The sequence below is a fragment of the Octopus bimaculoides genome, chromosome 16, assembly GCF_046866305.1.
Source record: "Octopus bimaculoides isolate indiv1 chromosome 16, ASM4686630v1, whole genome shotgun sequence".
Taxonomy (NCBI): Eukaryota; Metazoa; Mollusca; class Cephalopoda; order Octopoda; family Octopodidae; genus Octopus; species Octopus bimaculoides.
Genome location: NC_142943.1, coordinates 38,593,105 through 38,613,998, shown reverse-complemented (window position 1 = coordinate 38,613,998; position 20,894 = coordinate 38,593,105). Strand labels below are relative to the sequence as shown.

At 35.1% G+C, this 20,894-nt stretch overlaps 1 protein-coding gene across 30 annotated transcripts in view; it reads left to right on the top strand.

Annotated features, from left to right (window-relative positions):
* The window catches only part of LOC106879787 (diacylglycerol kinase beta), a 398,611-nt gene that overhangs the window by 335,574 nt on the left and 42,143 nt on the right, over positions 1-20,894 (top strand). For 19 of the 30 annotated variants that reach the window (XM_089364501.1, XM_089364493.1, XM_089364500.1 and 16 more), the window contains one exon: positions 2,903-3,001. In XM_089364501.1, the coding sequence (XP_089220627.1) occupies positions 2,903-3,001 (99 nt within the window). Of the gene's footprint in view, positions 1-2,902; positions 3,002-11,869; positions 11,933-20,894 lie in introns of all 30 variants that reach the window. The other 11 variants (XM_089364472.1, XM_089364471.1, XM_089364476.1 and 8 more) reach the window with 1 other exon arrangement.

Here is a 20,894-nt window from a genome sequence, read left to right as displayed (position 1 = left end):
TGAAACTGTTATTTGCGTAGTCATCACAAGATCTACAATATCAGTGTGATTGGTTCCCTTAACAGTTTGTTTAAAGCAATGGTTCCCAAAGTGGGCAGTATTGCTCCCTTGTGGGGCAGTGGAAAGTTCCAAGGGGGCATTGAAAAAAAGTGGGGTGATAATGAGGTAGTGATTCATGTAAAAAGGGGTGATAATGGGGTGTCGATTCATGTAAAAGCAACAAAATAATGGATTCATTAGGTTAAGTTTTATTTGTGAAATACAGTTGCTTCGAATTTGTTTCAGAAAGAGGTCTATGTTTGCCTGTATCACAAAAAAGTACTCAGTATACTCAGTAAAGAAGTTGGTATTATAAAGGACACTCAACCATAGAAACTAAGCCGAAACTGACACTGGAACTCAACACAGCCCAGTCCCTTGCCAGATCCTGTCAAACCACCCAACCAATGCCAGCATGGAAAACAGACATTTGGTGGTGGTGGTGGTGGTGGTGGTGGTGACAACGACATTGATGAAGATGGTGATGATGATGATGATGATGATGATGATGATGGTGATGATTGTAGAAGACCTTTAAGTTAGTTGATTGCAGCAACTGATGATAAACACCAGTGTGTTAAAGAAAAATTCTGGAAAAAATTATATTATAAAAGAAAAAAAATGTTAAATGACTGGGAAGAAGTTAATTGTGCCTAATTAGGTTTCAGAGCAAAAAAAAAAAAAAGAAAAAGAAGAAGGAAAAAAAATTGCATCTAAATATAATTAAGAAGAACTTTAGGATTGGACGAAACATTTTCAATCTGCAATAATAGCCTTGAACAAATGACACAAGAAAGGAGATTTGAAGACATTGATGCAGGAGATATCAATGATTTATTGTGAATTGATAACAAGACCCTCACCTTTTGGGACATTAAGGAGATAATGGAACTGCAGGCTTGTAGATCAGATAGCAAACAAGAGAAAAGCCTGAGTGAGGTAACGCATACTATGGAGTGAATTTCAAAGATCAGTTCAAATTTTGAACAAAGTATGAAGTTAAAAAGTTGTCAATGGTAGTGCTAAATTGCTACAGGAAAGAATCAGAGGCTTGTCAGAACAAAGCAAAGCAGCCAAATGCAGCCATAAATCTAACTGGATCAGTAAATAGTACTGTATTTATTTTAGTTTTGTAGATTTGTTTTACTTGTTGCATAAGGTGTGTATATATTTTTCATTGCTTTTTTCCAAAGATTTATGTATATATACATATATATATATATCATCATCATCATCATCATCGTTTAACGTCTGCTTTCCATGCTAGCATGGGTTGGACGATTTGACTGAGGACTGGTGAAACCGGATGGCTACACCAGGCTCCAATCTGATTTGGCAGAGTTTCTACAGCTGGATGCCCTTCCTAACGCCAACCACTCTGAGAGTGTAGTGGGTGCTTTTACCTGCCACCCGCATGAGGCCAGTCAGGTGGTACTGGCAATGGCCACACTCAAATGGTGTATTTTATGTGCCACCCACACAAGAGCCAGTCCAGGGGCACTGGCAACAATCTTGCTCGAAAGTCCATTACACATGTCATGGGCACAAGTGCCAGAAAGGCGACGCTGGGCATAGGTACCATCCCGATTTTGCTTTATATATATATATATATGAGGGGGTACCCAAAGGAAACCAGAATTTTGCAATATTATTTTATTCACTTAGTTTTTTATATGTCTACATTTTTATCGCTTCAAAGTATTCTCCATTTGAAGCAATGCATCAGTCCAGACACGTTTTCCACTGTTTGGGGCAGTGCTGGAACTCTAGCGATGTGGTACCTTTTAACGCCTGTCATTTTTTCCTTCACCTCTTCCACATCTGCAAATTCCGTAGCACCAGCTTTCATCACCAGTGATGGCCTTTAACAAGAGGTCGGGATCAACTTTTAGCTGTTCTTTCAGTTCACAACACTCATTCAATCATGACTGCTTTTGATCTTCCGTGAGCTAGCAAAGCACAAGTTTTGCTGCAACTCTTTTCATTTGCAATTCTTCACTCAAAATTCATTGACAGGAGCTCCAGTACACACCAGTCATATATCAACAAGTCTGTCAATTGTTCGGTGACAATCCTCCAAGATTCGTTTGGGAGGTCAACAGCCATCCTGAATGAGGTTGGTCTTCAAGCAACAAGTGACCATTCCTAAAGCATGAAAACCACTCATAAACTTGTGTTTTGTTCATGGCAGCATCTTTGTAAGCTGTTTGAAGCATGACAACTGTTTCAGCCACCGTTTTCCCCAGCAGAAAACAGAATTTCATGGAAGCATATTGTTCCTTTAATTCAGCCATCGCAAAAATCGATGAACTGTGGAGAAGCACTGCAAAAAAAAAGATGTACCATGTGGCAGTATGACCTGACTGGACACGGCTGATGAGCAGACTGATGCCTGAGGGTGACATCAAGTGGCTTCTAGCAGTGGAAGCCTGAACTACAATGAGCTTGTCCTACACAGAACTATTTCTTTATTGCCCACAAGGGGATAAACATAGAGGGGACAAACAAGGACAGACAAAGGGATTAAGCTGATTACATCAACCCCAGTGCGTAACTGGTACTTAATTTATTGACCCTGAAAGGATGAAAGGCAGAGTCGTCCTCGGTGGAATTTGAACTTAGAACGTAACGGCAGGCGAAATGCTTAAGTTACTATCTTAAGGAATTGCTATCATATTGTATTTAACTGATTTTTTTTTTCAAAAGGGTCTCTAATCTGATGTCAATGCTCTTGATATTTGACACTTCTTTGCACATATATGCACGTGTGTGTGTGTGTGCGTGTTCATGTATTTGGTTTCCTTCCTATCTTTCTTGTTAACCTTTCTAAACCTTTTTTTTTTGTCATTTATTTTCATTTCAGTATCATGAAAAATGTGCTTCGAGTATAAAACAAGAATGTGATTTAGGAGAGTTCAGAGAGCATATTTTACCACCGACATCCATTGTTCCAGCAGTTGTGGTAAGAAGAATCATTAACATAGTTATTATTATTATTATTATTATTTTTATTATTATTATTATTATTATTATTATTGTTATTATTATTATTATTGTTGTTATTATTATTATTATTATTATTAAAAACAGTGAGTGACAAGATCGTTAGCACACTAGACAAAATGCTTAGTGGCACTTGGTCTGTCTTTATGATCTGAGTTCAAATTCTGCCTTTTATCCCTCTTTGGATTTGATAACATAAGTACCAGTTGGGTAGTGGGAATCAACATTACTGACTAGCCCCTTTCTCCTCAAAAACTGGACCAAAATTTGAAGCCATTATTATTATTATATTATTATTATTATTTTATGTTTGACTTTTGTTTTGCATTTGTACAAGTTGGCTCCAAGTCTCACCCATAGACTTCAAGAGACAACAAGTTAGAAATTCATGTAGGTGTTATGCCTAGGGTACCATATATTTGGATTTGTACATAGTGTTGTTCTAGAGAATGTTTAAGAAACCATAAGAAAATTATGTGTTTGTTTTAAAATTTGAGATCACATAGACAGTATTTTACGTAGGATATGGGCAGTTCCCATGAGCACTATCTTTTGAACTTCAGCCATTTTGGGGTTTCCTGGTATCTGAGCTAGGTAGTAATTATTATTATTATTATTATTGTTATTAAAGACAATGAAATGGCAGAATTGCTAGCTCACTGGACAAAACGCTTAGCATTGTTTCTTCCGGTTTTATATTCTGAGTCTAAATTCCACCAAGGTTAAATAACTTTACCTCTCACCCTTTTGGCATGATAAAATAAATGCCAGTCAAATACTAGAGTCAATATAACCAAATAGTCACCTTTCCAACAAATTTCAGGCTTTGTACCTATAGTAGAAGGATTATCATTATTATTATTATTATTATTATTATTATTATTATTATTATTATTATTATAATAAATATTATTGTTGTCATTTAACTGCCTTCTTTCTATTGTGTGCTTTTACTGCACTACCAAGTATAACTTTGTGTGCCTTATGTATGTACACTGTATGAGATATGTAGCATTGCTATTTTACGTATGTTATGCATATCTGTAAGTCTTTGGGTTGTGGTTATGTGTTTGTCTACATGTGTTTTTTTATCATTCCCAAAGTACCTATTATCATAGAGATTGTTTCTGTTCTCAGGCCCCACTTTCAGGTTATTTCTCTTTCCAGACCTTAATATTCCTCCATTTCTTTTGGAGTTACATTATCATCTGTTGGGATTGATATGTTAATTAAGAAATATTTCATTTCCTGGTGGTTCTCATCAACACTATCTTGTTGAATATCCTTGATTTCTGTCTGTATATATTGGCATATCTCAGAGTATGGTTGGTTTGCCATTCTTAGAGACCTATCATTATTATTATTCTTTTTAACTCAGGTTTTGTTGGAACTCCTGGACTCTTGTATGCATTGTGGCCTTGCTGCCTGCAGCCTGCAGTACCATACTATCTGTTCTTTTCAACTATCTAATACTTTCCTGATCATTATTATTATTATTATTATTATCATTATCATTATATGATGGCGGCAGCCAAAATTCTTAACGGTATTTCGTCTGCCACTACATTCTGAGTTCAGATTCCACCGAGGTCAGTTTTGTCTTTCATCCTTTTGGGACCAATAAATTAAGCACCAGTTGAGTCCAGGGCTCAATGTAATTGACTTACCCCTCCCCTAAAATTTCAAACCTTGTGCCTAGAGTAGAAAAGATTATCATTATTATTATTATTATTAATAATAATAATTTTATTATTATTATTATTATTAGTAGTAGTAGTAGTAGTATTGAAGGCTCTGAGGTGGCAGTATTGTTACTGCACCAAAATGCTTAGCAGCAGTTCTTTTGGCTTTATGTTCAAGGTCAAGGTCGACTTTGCTCTTCATCTTTTTGAGGCCAATAAAATCACTGCCAGTTGAGTACTAGATTTATGTAATCAACTATCTCTACCCTCAAAATTTCTGATCTGTCTACATTACTATTATGTATTTGTATTGATGTTCGTAATTTGATCAATGATTCTTTTTGCTGATTTTAGAGGAGTGGCGATGTACACAGACATCAAGCCACAGGTAGTCCTCAGACGTTGCATTGCTTATTTAGATTAGGAACATAACTGCATAACTGCATCATACATTTGTGTCTTATTGCCTTTTAGAGTGTGCTGAATATAGTTCATGTCAATTCTTTTGTCTTACATAATTCAAACAAATCAAATGTTATTTTTAATGTTCTTAATATCAAAATGCTCCTTTTAATGTTCCCTAATATCAAAAGACAAAACAATCTAATTCTGATAACAATGTCTGGTCTGTTAATAATAGTGGTGTTTGTTAATTTTATATACATTGCTTATGTCTTATTTCAGGTATCTGAGAATTTTACCTTGCATGGGTTGGTGTAGTAGTGACCTTATTATTGTTGTTGTTGTTGTTACTATCATAATTGCTTAGTTGCATTTCTTCCATGTTGAATATGTTCGAAGCTAAATCCCACTGAAGTCAAATCTTTTATGATTGATACAATAACGTATCAGTCAAGTACTGGGGTGGATGTAATTGACTTTTCTATCTCTTCAAAAAATTGCTAGCCAGAATTAGAAAGAATTATTATTATCATTATTGTTTGGTGGTATTTCTTCTGGCTCTATATCATTCTGAGTTCAAATCCCACCAGGTTTAACCTTACCTTACGTCCTTTCAGAATCAATAAAACAATGTACCAGTCAAATACTGGGGTTGATATAATCAACCAACTCCATTCTTCTAAAACTATTGACTTTGGTCCAAAATTTGAAACAATTATAAAGATTTAGAAATAATACATTTCTAAATCTCTCAGAGAGATTTATGCAGTAGTGATACATTGAAGTAGTTGTATGCTGTCAACTTAATGTGACAGTCCCATGAAGGGAATAATACTACTGTTGTTTAGACCTAGGAAGCTGCACCTCTTTCTGTCGGCCTTGACACATTTCCTGTGTCCTTATGTTTACAAGAGGGAGACAAGCACCTCCACACAGCTAAGCCTACAAGAGCTTGACAGGCATCTTCAACTAACAAGTCATGCTGCTCTAGACTGATGATGAGCAAAGACTCAGAAACATGTCTCTGGATGCAGGCTTAGCTGGGTGGAGGTGCTTGTCTCCCCCTTGTAAACATAAGGACACAGGAAATGTGTCAAGGCTAACAGGAAGTGGTGCAGCTTCCTAGGTCTAAACAACAGTAGTATTATTTCCTTCATGGGACTGTCACATTAAGTTGACAGCATACAACTGCTTCAATTATAAAGATATCAAGCTGCTAGAATCACTAGTGTTGGATAAAATGCTAGGTGGCATTTCTACCAACACTTCACTTCCTGAGTCCAAATCTCAACAAGGTCAACTTTACCTTTCATCCTTTCAGAGTTGATAAAATAACTGTTTCCATACATCTCCACTGATTATGAAGAGATTTCTTATGTATTTCCTAGATTTTTTTGTTTTTTGTTTTTCTGTTCCATGGTTACAAAATCTATTTTACAGACCATGAAGCCTTACAGATTTTTTTCTCTCATTTGGTTTAGACTGTGTTCTCATTTCTTAATGTCTATCATCACACACATTTTGTTTGAAAATAATGGCTACCTTAGAAAGCTATCATAACCTGTTAAAAAGTGTTCCTGTCATTTTGCACTGATAATTACACATTATTAAACTAATTAGTTGTAGAAACTGGTTCTCAGTGGTTTTACTTTTTTTTTTCTGATTTCAATTTCTATAGGAAAAGTTCTACAATAAAACCATCATTTTACTATTTAATGCTATTGAATTTGCAGCACTGAAGTCTGGTATTTTATTGATTTTCAGAGTTCTTTCCAAAGACCATATCCCAAAATTGCTTACTTCATTTATTTATTTATTTATCTATTTATTATTATTATTATTATTATTATTATTATTATTATTATTATTATTATTATTATAAGTACTGAAAATTTCATAATTAATATTCTAGCACAGCCCTTTAAAATTCAGAATATAGAAGAAAATCTCTCTAAGGATATACCATTTACTCAACCTATATGAACTATGTTATCAAAAGAAAGAAAGAAATTATATGAAATTAAGCTAATGACGTTAACAATCAGCCCTAGTAATTTGTTAAAAATCATTTCCATTAGCAAGTCATAATTATAATTTTTTTTTTTACTATTTCTATTTCATATGCATCATAGACATGCTTGCTTTTTGATCAGTTGAGAGAAATTATTTTACAAATATCTGCAGTTATACAAACATAAATAAAGACTATGCAATAAGCACCAATCTAAAACAAATAGCCAGCCAGCCTGCAATTAGAGCAATCAAATCTCTCTAAGAAACAATTTAGGCAGCTTCCACCTGCTTCATGTTATGTTCTGTAATATGTGCACTGCAGTCTTGTCAGCATTCATTCAACACATTTATAATATTGGCTAGAAAACTTTAAACACTTTTCTCCAGTGTTGGCACAGAATATTTTTCTGGATACTTTCAAAGTGTGGGATTTTGATATTGCTGTACCATCAGAGATGAAAGCCAAAGATTATTATGTAACACAGGCAATTGGTTAAAACATGCAGCCTGCCACACCATGCTGTAATGAAGGCGCACTTCATGTATTCTTACCAAAGAACAGATTGATTTAATATTATTAACTCTTTTTCAAATGTTTTCCTGGATATTTTTCCCACCAGCTGCATGCATAATTTCAAATTTAATTAAGATTTTGGAATTTTCTCCCCATTTTGGTTATTTGATATTTTGGAGTTGTTGACCCATTTCAAGTTTTGATGTTTTCGTTCATCCTTGCTGGCCTTGATCAAACTTTTACATTGTTCTAATGATTTCTCCTGGTCAATTAATTCATAGAGAATTTCAATTAACCTAAATATTAAATTATCTATTTCTGTAAACATATATATATATATATAAAACTAATGGGTACTCTGTCGGTTACGATGATGTGGTTTCTAGCTGATTCATAAATTAATGTGCAAGTGGTTGAGTACTCCACAGAGGCATGTACCCTTAACGTAGTTCTCAGGGAGATTGAGAATGACACAAAGTGTGACAAGGCTGACCCATTGAATTACAGGTACTACTCATTTTTACTAAGCTGATTGGACTGGAGCAATGTGAAATAAAGTATCTTGCTCAAGGACACAACACTCCACCAGGTATTGAACTTACAACCTTCCAATCATGTGCTGAATATCCTAACCACTCAGCTACGTGCCTTCACACACACACACAAACACGTGCATACACAAATAACAAAGTGCAAAGAATATTAATACTGTATATAGGGATCAGTTCCAGAAATTCTGAGCCGGAAACTACAGCCTAGAAGATGAGCCTCCTTCTGGAAGATCTGTAGAGCTTGACAAGGACATCCTGCAAACCCTTGTGGAACAAAATCCCATCATTACTGTAGAGGAACTAGCAGAGAAACTTGGATTTCGTCATTCAACCATTCATCAACACCAGTGCTAGAAGGAAAATGACAATCTTTGGTTTCAAGATGAAAGGTGTTCTTCCATCAGGATAAATCTTGGCATTCCATAGGCTGGAGCAGTTTTAATTGGAAATGATGCCCCATGTAACATATTTGCCAGACATTGCCCCATCTGATTATCATTTATTCTGCAGTCTTCAAAACCATTTGGACAGAAAAAATATGAATTCTGTAGACGAAATCAGAGGAGTACTGGTGGAGAATTTTTCATCATAGACAAGTGAGTTTTGGAAGAGGGGCCTTGCAAGTCTATCAGATAGATGGAAGAGCATTGTAGGAAATTGTAGAAATTGAAGGAGAGTACATTTTAGATTATAAAAAACTTTGTTTATCTTAATTTTGAAAAATAAAAGTATAAAAAACTGCATTATTTATGGGATGACCTAGTATATATATATAATTCAAATTTACAGAAAACAATAGATAAAGATAGGTGTAGGAACAACAAGCAGGTGTATTAGTTTAATGCTTACAAAGAATGGAAAAGTCTTTTACTTTTTCAGCCTATGCTCTTTGACAAAAAGGATTAAGAAAAAAAAAAGGAGAGAGAATGAAACAGAATGGAGAGAGAAAAGGCATGCTAGAAAGAGGAATAGGAGAAAATAATATATGTATATATATATATATATATATATATATATATATATATATATAAAAACAAATAGTAAATGAGTATATGCATATATACGTACAGGTATGTGCATACCGACATCCACCTGTATGTATAGGTGCATATCTGGGTACAGGACATTGCAAACAAAACGTAGACGAGAAAACATGCAAGCCACATAGAGAACATTCTACTTCATCAGCTACCCACGTTTTAACACCGGCGTTCCAACGAGCTTGGGCAGGACGCATCGTTAAAACGGCTCATCCCATGGACCGCAGATTAAATTTGTATACACAAATTAAATCTTGCCATGGAGGAATGTTGTGGCGGACAAAAAACAAGACAGGAAAACAAACAGAAAAGGCTTTACGGCCAGACGAGAAAAATTATGTGTGTATGAACGCTGTGAGGCACGAACTTGAAAGGGACGAAGGTTCGCGTGTTTGCTCGGCGATAGCCAAGGAAGAAAAGGATTATTGACCGGAAGCATGTGACCATGCCGGTGTAAGGGGAAGAGAGAGAGTGGTAAAGGGAGAAACAAAGGGAGGAAGTAGAAGAATAGGTGAGCAAAGAGAGGAAAAGAGAAAGAGAGGAAGTACGAGGGGGAAAAAAGAGATACATAGTAGTAACAGAGGAAGAACGAGAGGGGGAAAAAAGATAGAGGAAGAGGAAGAGAAAGAGATAGAGTAGCGTCGGAAGATATAAGTTTACGAAAACTACTTACGATTGGAGACGCCGGGTTCAGTCATGTAAAAACAAATAGTAAATGAGTATATGCATATATACGTACAGGTATGTGCATACCGACATCCACCTGTATGTATAGGTGCATATCTGGGTACAGGACATTGCAAACAAAACGTAGATGAGAAAACATGCAAGCCACATAGTGAACATTCTACTTCATCAGCTACCCACATTTTAACACCGGCGTTTCGACGAGCTTGGGCAGGACGCATCGTTAAAACGGCTCATCCCATTCACCGCAGATTAAATTTGTATACACAAATTAAATCTTGCCATGGAGGAATGTTGTGGCGGACAAAAAACAAGACAGGAAAACAAACAGAAAAGGCTTTACGGCCAGACGAGAAAAGTTATGTGTGTATGAACGCTGTGAGGCACGAACTTGAAAGGGACAAAGCTTCGCGTGTTTGCTCGGCGATAGCCAAGGAAGAAAAGGATTATTGACCGGAAGCATGTGACCATGCCGGTGTAAGGGGAAGAGAGAGAGTGGTAAAGGGAGAAACAAAGGGAGGAAGTAGAAGAATAGGTGAGCAAAGAGAGGAAAAGAGAAAGAGAGGAAGTACGAGGGGGAAAAAAGAGATACATAGTAGTAACAGAGGAAGAACGAGAGGGGGAAAAAAGATAGAGGAAGAGGAAGAGAAAGAGATAGAGTAGCGTCGGAAGATATAAGTTTACGAAAACTACTTACGATTGGAGACGCCGGGTTCAGTCATGTAAAAACAAATAGTAAATGAGTATATGCATATATACGTACAGGTATGTGCAACCAACATCCACCTGTATGTATAGGTGCATATCTGGGTACAGGACATTGCAAACAAAACGTAGACGAGAAAACACACAAGCCACATAGAGAACATTCTACTTCATCAGCTACCCACGTTTTAACACCGGCGTTTCAACGAGCTTATATATATATATATAACTTAGTTATTGCACATTGGAAAATCCAGCCTTTATTTTTCTACTTAAATTGTACAAATTTGTAACTTTTAAAAGTTCTGTCTGTGCACTCTAAGAAGCTTATTCCTAAGAAAAATACAGCAGGTGTTTATTGAAGTAGCAGGCTGTTATTGACCACAGGGGTATAAGTTCAAATCTAACCTCTACATTCACCTAACCATACTTTTATTATCCTAAATAAAGACACATTACTCTGTTTGGATTAGTCTGTCTGATAAGTTCCTTTCAATTTTTTTTTTGAGTTGTGTAGAGAAAGTAATTGCTTCAACAATATGCAAATATCAAAATCTTGTAAAAACTCTCTGACTCATATTAACATAGAAGTATGTGTGTAACAAACTAGAAAAACATAACTAAATATGTTTTGTATGAAAAAGGCAATACACATATTACAGATGTTGATTTTATTTGGTATCTGAATAAAATTTGTGGTAATTGAAATATAAGTATTAATATTCAGAATTCTTAGATTTTTTTTTTTTTTACTTAAGTTTTTAAGAAATTTTTTTAAAGTGATTTTTTTTTCTTTTTTTCTTGTCTAATATTTTAGAATTTTTGAAGTAATGGTCTAGTAATTTTCACAAATTTTAAACTAGTTATTTTTAAAAGTTTTAACACACATTGTTTTACACATACATGCACACATACAAACATGTGTACATACACACAAATATGTATGTATATATGTGTGAATGTGTGTGTATGAGTGTGTGTGTGTATTTATGAGATTTTTTTTCTATTCTTCTAATATTTTAATAAAATTTTCAGAGGCCAGATTTTAGCAATTCTTTAGATTAAGATTTAGACTGTAGATTTTGATTGTAATTTTTTGAAATTTTATTTTTATATTTTATTATTTCTTTTATTTCTTAACTGCACCAATTATTTTGCAAAAGCTTTTGATAGTTTCACTCACTCTCACTTCGACAGAATAGTTTTCCATTCATCTGTCTATCTGTCTTCTAGGAGTTAGCACGAAGACGTTCTCTTGTTGGAGAAGAGAGCATAAATTTTAAATCTGAAGGAAACGTGAGTAGTATTTGGTGTTTCCAGATGTTGTGTGCCTCTTCAAAGAGCTGATATATCATCAGTAGAGAATTTTGGCACATTTTGATTTGGTTTCGCCCTACCAATATAAACTAAATGAAGCAAAAATTCACACTATTTTTGATATGTCTTGCTTTATCTAAAACACTGCTATTTTCCTGTCTCCACCATCCCCCAATTTTTCATCAGTATCTCCTATCTATTTCTAGCTATCACTCATGACCTGTCCCTTCCACCAGTGTCAGACCAATACTGATTCCTGATTCCTTTTAACATTAATTGATATTAGATGAATACCTAAAGAAATTAGTATTTTCCATATACGTGTGTGTGTGTGTATATATATATATGTATATATACATATGTATACATACAGTATATATATATGTATGTGTGTGTGTATAAATGTGTGTGTGAGTGTAGATATACATGTATCTATATACTCGTATATTTATAATTAACCTAAGTGGATACATCAGTTACAAATAGTTTCTAAACTATTACCTCTCCAATAGTTCCCATCACCCTATTTAGCATATATGTTTTGTTATTATTATTATTATTATTATTATTATTATTATTATTATTATTATTATTATTATTATTATCATTATTATTATCATTATTATTAGATGTCATAGTTATGGAAGTATAGATACAATTTAGAATAGCAATCCCAATCCCTTTTATTTATATATTTTGATGTGTTTTTTCTTTCCTTATTCTTGATGTTATAAATGTTTACTTAAATTTGTTCTTTATTTCTTTAATAACAGCTCTGCTTTTCATTTCACACACCTACACACAGGTGCATGCACGTACAAACACATACACATTCTCATGCTGATGCAAACACACATTCATATTCGGATAAGGCCTAGTTGATATTGAAGACATGTACATACTCACACACACACGTACATAAATATATGTACATATACATTTGTGTGTGTGTATATATATAGATACACACATACACACACACACACATATACACACACACACACACATATAATCATACACATATACATACATACATATATATATATATATATATATATATATATATATATATATATATATATATATATATATATATATATATATATATATTCCTTTCTATATGTTCATTCATAATTTGTCTGTGAATGTCTTAACAGGCCGGAAAATAAATTCTCCAAAACTAACCATGTAATGGAATAACTGCGATGTGTTAAATGATCATATTTTTCAGCAAAGCTCAATGTATTCTTCTCCTCTCTGGACATTTTTTACTAATTAAATGCTGCATATGAAAGGTCAAAATTTCTTAATTGGATTTTCTTTTTTTAACTAATAGATTTATTAATTATTGATATAAACAGAATGCATGTGTGTGTGTGTGTGTGTGTGTGTGTGTGTGTGTGTGTCATCAGCATCATTTAGCATCTGTTTTCCATGCTGGCATGGGTTGGACAGTTTGACAGGAGCTGGTAAGTCAGAGGACTCTACCAAGCTCTTCTGTCTGCTTTGGTACAGTTTCTAAGGCTGGATGCCCTTCTTAACACCATTCACTTTATATATGAGTGTGTGTACACATATCTATCTATCTATCTATTTATCTACATACACATATGTATCATCATTATCACTATCATCATCATTGCCATTGTCGTTAGTCAATGTCCATGTTCCAAGCTGGCACAGTTTGGATAGTTTGATAGGATCTCATACAATGGCGTGACGGACTTTGGCATGGTCCCTACAGCTGGATACTCTTGCTAATGGCAACCGCTTTGCAGCATATCTTGGGTCCTTAAGGAAACTTTATGCTAAGAGAATGAAGAGTAGAAACTGGTAACCATTAGCCCACTTGCCTTCAATCATCACAGAATAGAACAGGTTATATAGATTATTAACATTATGCTTATTATTTACATTATTTACATTTGACGGATATTTGTCCTCATCTTGTTTGTTGTTAACACAGTGTTTCGGCTGATATACTCTCCAGCTTTCTTCAGGTGTCCTGGTGAAATTTGGAACCTGGGTTCTCATTCCTAAGGTATTTTTCAATAAGGGTAGATGAACATTGCAAAGCTGTGACACGAGGAGATATTGATAAATCGGGTATAGCTGATCATGTGTGGAAAAATGGAGACCACCTCCCCCTGTGGGATGAAGTTAAAATAATAGGCAGAACACCACTGGAAAATATGAAAACTAAAAGCAGCAGCACATATGCTACGACATAATAACCTCCTAAGCAGACCTAGTGCAGATATGAGTAGCATATGGGAATCGGTATTAAAGAAGGATAGGAAAATATTAGATTTATAAGCCTTAAAATTCACTCCATAATTGCCATATGGCGTAGTGGTTAAGAGCATGGACTACTAACCCCAAATTCCAAGTTCAATTCCAGGCAGTGACTTGAATAATAATAATAATAACATCAAACCCAGGTTCGAAATATCCCCAGGACACCTGGAGAGTATACCAGCCGAAATATTGTGTTAACAAATATCCATCAAATATAGAACTATATTATGTTCGTTATTTGTTATTGCTTAAATGAAAACACCCTTGGGATTGCACCTAGAAAGTTACCCTCTGAGGAACAAGTCCAGGCAAGGTTGTCTATGGAAGACCATAGATGAAGACCATAGATAGACACATGCATACCAGCCTTCCCTCTCCATGCTAACGATGTTATCCAAGGGAAAGGCAAAGAACACAACACACAGCCCAGTTGTGATTGTGAGCCTGACCTTTCTAACCACTGAGTCATAAATTATATAAGAAAGTAAAATGCTGGACTGTAGAGATATCAGTCTTAGATCATAGTTACATGATTCGTGATCAGAAGGGTGCCCAGCTGTAAAAACAGAGATCTAAATTTGCAACTTCCTACTTGTTTTGTTGATGGGATATCTTTTTACTGATATTGTGTTATTTTTGTTGAAGCTACAATAAACTGATTTGGGATCTCTAGCAAACAGTCTCTCCATTGTTTTCCATTTATACTCTGCAGGTTTATATTTTAATTTCTCAGCTGTCGCCGTTAGTTCTTATTTTCTTATTTAGGCTGATGATGTCAGAAAAAGGAAACTGACAAAAAAAAAAAAAATACAAGTGCGGATGTGTGGTAAGAAGCTTGCTTCGCAACCACATGATTCTGGGTTCAGTCCCACCTTGTGAAACATCGGGCGAGTCTCTTTTATTATAGCCTCAGCCTGACCAAAGCCTTGTGAGTGGATTTGGTGGTAGACAGAAGCTGAAGGAAGCCTGTTGTATGTGTGTGTGTGTGTGTGTGTGTGTGTGTGAGTGTCTACTTTTGTGTCTGTGTTTGTCCCCACATCTGCTTGACAACCAGTGTTGTTGTTTACATCTCCATAACTTAGCAGTTAGGCAAAAGAGACTGATAGAATAAGTACCAAGCTTTAAAAAAACTTTTTAAAAAAGGTCTAAGGTTAATTCATTTGACCAAAAATTCTTCAAGGCAGCGCTCCAGTATGGCCACAGTCTAATAACTGAAACATGTAAAAGTTAAAAGATAAAAAAGGTAAAAGAAGTTCAAGAAAGGAATTTGATTTCTCATATGCCACAATCATAAACCATTCATTTATATCCAGTTACTCTGTTCTGATTAGACAAATTTCAGTAATATTTGTTTTAAGTCATTAGTTTACCATTTACATTGTCGTTATAGTTGTTGTATCATCGGTGTTGTTTTCATTATTGTTGTTGTTATTATTGTTGTATCAATTCATAGTTAGTTATTGTTGTATTTTCATTTATATACCTATGTTTAATCAAAAATTGATGTCTGCATGTATTTAAAAAGAACAAAAAAAATCCTTTTACCGTTTGCATTCTTTCTTTATAAATTTTTTGCTCGTCCCACCCCTATTATACTTGCTTTATTGTAAGAATTCCATCACATATTTGTTACTAATTCTTCAAATGTAACTTAATGAACTTATTATCATTATATTTTACTTCTCAGAGCTCTCAATCTTATCTCTTAAATGTCTATTTCCACAAATTATAAGACTCATTAGTTAGGCATTAAGTTTCATGGAATATACTCAACACCCAAGTACCAATCTGAAAATCCTGGCTGTCCTCAATACTCTCTACTCTCATGACAATTCCGACTTCTCCAAAATATTTCTCAAATTTGGTTATTAGTGTTCCAAGTCTCCCTACAACCATTGGGATAACAGTTACTCTCTTCTTTGCAATTTTGTCTTTTAGTAATTGGTATTTTTCCACCTTTTCCAGCTCTTTGTCACCTATGCATGCATGCTCTGCTGCTTCAAATTCCGCTGAGGTCAACTTTGCCTTTCATCCTTTCGGGGTTGATAAATTAAGTACCAGTTAAGTACTGGGGTCGATGTAATCGACTATCCCCCTCCCCATAATATCAGACCTTGTGCATATAGTAGAAATTATTATTATTATTATTATTATTATTATTATTATTGTTGTTATTATTAACGTGGTGAGCTGGCAGAATTGTTAGCATGCTGGGCAAAATGGTTAGCAGTATTTCATCTGCCATTACATTCTGAGTTCAAATTCCACCAAAGTCGACTTTGGCTTTCATCCTTTCGGGGTCAATAAATCAAGTACCAGTGAAACGCTGGGGGTCAATGTAATTGACTAGTCCCCTCCCACGAAATTTCAGGCCTTGTGTCTTTAGTAAAAAGGATTATTACTATCATTATTATTTTTATTATGAAGTCAGTGAGCTGGGAGGATCATTAGCACACCAGACAAAATATTTTGTGGCATTTCTTCTGGTTTTATGTTCTGAGTTCAAATTCCACTGAGGTTGACTTTGCCTTTCATCCTGTTGGAAGTTGATAGAATAAATAGCAGATGAACACTGGGGTTGGTGTATTCAACTAGCCCTTTCCCCTAAAAATTCTAAAAATTCATTTTCTTGTGCCTACAGTTGAAAAAGTTTTTATTATAATTATTATTTTTGTTATTATTATTATTATTCCATCAGCCAAAGGAAATTTCACAATAATTCATCAATTTATGCTCCAAGTGCCACCTTTATTGTTTTGTTACAATATTTTTGCTGAATTACACTGCCTGTATTTCGGTTAGTTTTTAAAATATTTAGTAAATTTAGAATTTAGTAAATTAACTTTGTCATTATTAAGCCGGTAATTTAGAGCATAAATTAACACGAAATTGTGATGGAAGGTTTTAATTTAGATCATTTAAAAACATAAACTTTGTATTTTAGAACCAGAGATGGTGCCAGATGGTTGGCATCAAACAGTTAATAATGACAAAGTTTTTGATTAGCTTTAATTATTTTCAAACTTAATTGAAAAACAAGGCAGTATGTTTCAACAGAAATATGGTAACGAAAGGATTAATATCATTGAGTATAGAAAAAGATGGTGGTGGTGGTGGTAGGTGTGTGTGGGGGTAATGATAGAAACTGAACTTAGATATCTTGTGATATTTATCTCAATCCCTTAAGCCTATTGATTCCAACCTGCCCAAGACAGCCTGGTTCTATGGCAACAACTTCCTGTTTTAAAGTGATATAAGTTAAAAACGCCAATCAAAATCCCATGTTAATTTACGTTCCAAACATCAGCTTAATAATGACAAGATTATTTTTAGTCAATTCTTAATTGTTTTGAAAATTAATTGAAACAAAGGTAGTATATTTCAAGTGAAATATGGTAATAAATGGATTGATATTGTTGTTGTTGTTGGCACTCCGTCGCTTACGACGTTGAGGGTTCCAGTTGATCCGATCAATGGAACAACCTGCTCGTGAAATTAACGTGCAAGTGGCTGAGCACTCCACAGACATGTGTACCCTTAACGTAGTTCTCGGGGATATTCAGCATGACACAGTGTGACAAGGCTGACCCTTTGAATTACAGGCACAACAGAGACAGGAAGTAAGAGTGAGAGAAAGTTGTGGTGGAAGAGTACAGTAGGGTTCGCCACCATCCCCTGCCGGAGCCTCGTGGAGCTTTAGGTGTTTTTGCTCAATAAACACTCACAACGGCCGGTCTGGGAATCGAAACCGCGATCCTATGACCGCGAGTCCACTGCCCTAACCACTGGGCCATTGCGCCTCCACGAATTGATATTACTGAGGATAGAAAAAGGTGGTGGTAGAGGCAGTGAGAGAAACTGGACTTAGATATCTTGTGATATTTAACTCAATTACTTAACCCTTTTTATTCCAAGATTGTCCTGCTTCTATGATAACAACTTCCTATTTTAAAGTGATCTAAATAAAAAAAAAACAACCTCCAATCAAAATTCCATGTTAATTATGTTCCAAACACCAGCTTAATAATGACATGGTTATTTTTAATAAATTCTTCATTATTTTCTAAAATTGATTATGGTAACAAATGGGTGAAAGTTCCAAACTGGGAAGAAGAAGAAAAAAAACCGAAATCCTGCCTTGGGTTAAACTTTGATTGCCATCGCTCAAGTGTCATTAAAATAAACAGCAATGATGTAATGATAGTAGTAGGACCCATGCAGTAGTAGTAATAGTAGCAGTAGTAGTAGTAGCAGCAGCAGCAGTAGTAGTAGTAGTAGCAGCAGCAGTAGTAGTAATGGTGGTGGTGGTGGTGGTGGTGGTATGGAGGTTCGGGCTTGGACAGTAAGGATGGCTCTTTCATTCCAATCAACTATATACCTTCTTTACGCACTTCCCTGGCCTTGTGCCAGTCCAGGAAATCAATATGACTGAGAACATTGGTTTGGAATTATGTTTAGAGCAACTAATGTAAATAAATTTTTTTTAAATGTTTTATTTTTCACTTATTAGCCAGTTCAAAACATATACAAATACTTACATACACACACACTTATAAAAATACATACTTATACACACAGCTGATATATTATAAAGAATTATATAATTACATATACGTTCAAATGTATGTGTGTCTATGTTTAAAAGTGTGCATATATGTGCGCATATATATGTATATATATATTTGTGTGTGTATACATATATATATATATATATATCTAGGTATATACACGCATATGTACATGCATTTTATATATACATACATACATATATATGTATATATCATCATCATCTAACATCAGTTGTCCATGCTGACATAGGTTGGACGGATTGACTGGGTTGGCATACTGGAAGGCTGCGCCAGGATCCAGTCTGATTCGGCATGGTTTTTTACGGCTGGATGCCCTTCCTAATGCCAACCACTTCATGAGTGTAACGGGTGCTTTCACCTGCCATTTGCATGACACCGGTATCTGCCATGACTGTGATTTTTCTCAGCTTGATGGGTCTTCTTCTCAAGCACGAGATAATGCCAAAGGTCTTAGCCATTGCCTCTGTGAGGACCAAAACTCGAAAGGAACTCGGCCACTTTGCCTCTTTGAGACCCAATACTCAAAAGAAACTCATATATATATATATATGTATACATATAGCGCAGACATAGCTGTGTGGTAAGAAGCTTGCTTCCCAACCACATGGTTCCGGGTTCAGTCCCACTGCTTGGCACCTTGGGCTGACCAAAGCTTTCTGAGTGGACTTGGTACACAGATAAAGTCCTGGGGGTCGATTGGTTTGACTAAAACCCTTCAAGGCGATGCTCCAGCATGGATGCTGCCAAATGACTGAAACAATAGAAGAGCAGAAGAATATAACCAGTGAGTGTGTTAAGTAATAAGGCACTAAAAGGGAATGATCCCTCCCCCCAGACACAATAATATATATATAAGCATAAATATATATTCATGTATATATACATGTATATATATGTACATAGGTACATGTTTTTGTGTGTATGTGTATATATCATCATCATCATCATCATCGTTTAACGTCCGTTTTCCATGCTAGCATGGGTTGGACGATTTGACTGAGGACTGGTGAACCAGATGTCTTCACCAGGTTCCAATCTGATTTGGCAGAGTTTCTACAGCTGGATGCCCTTCCTAATGCCAGCCACTCCAAGAGTGTAGTGGATGCTTTTACATGCCACCGGCACGAAGGCCAGTCAGGTGGTACTGGCAGTAAATTTATATATACACATACACACACACATATACATACATCATCATCATCATCATCATCATCTTCGTTTAACGTCCGCTTTCCATGCTAGCATGGGTTGGACGATTTGACTGAGGACTGGCGAACCAGATGGTTACACCAGGCTCCAATCTGATTTGGCAGAGTTTCTACAGCTGGATGCCCTTCCTAATGCCAGCCACTCCAAGAGTGTAGTGGGTGCTTTTACATGCCACCGGCACGAAGGCCAGTCAGGCGGTACTGGCAGTAAATTTATATATACACATACACACACACATACATACATATATACATATATTTATATAATATATAATATATAAACACACACACACACATGTATATCACTGCACTTAGAAAGGAAAGTTTAATATTAATAAGCACCAACCTTCAACACATGCCAGCATAGAAAAACATTGTAATATGAAGAGATTGATGAGCAAAGAAAGAACGGTGAGAGAAAGCAAAGAACAAACACAAAAAGAAAAAAGAAGGAAAATGTAGAAATTAATAAACAAAATATATTAAAAATGTAAGAACCGGGTTGTACAAGACGGCACTTAAGTTTATTCTCTACAATTTACCTTTTACTCCAAAATTCTAAACTTATAGATTAGAACATACATACACACACACACACACACATTCACACACACACATAAACACACATATATGTGTATGTTCTAATCTCTCTCTCTCTCTCTCTATATATATATATATGGATTAGAACATATACGTAACATATATATTTATATATGCATGTATGTATATACGTATGAATATATATATATGTGTGTGTGTGTTTGTGTATGTGTATATATGTATATATATATATATATATATATATATACATACATATATATATATATATATACATACACACATATA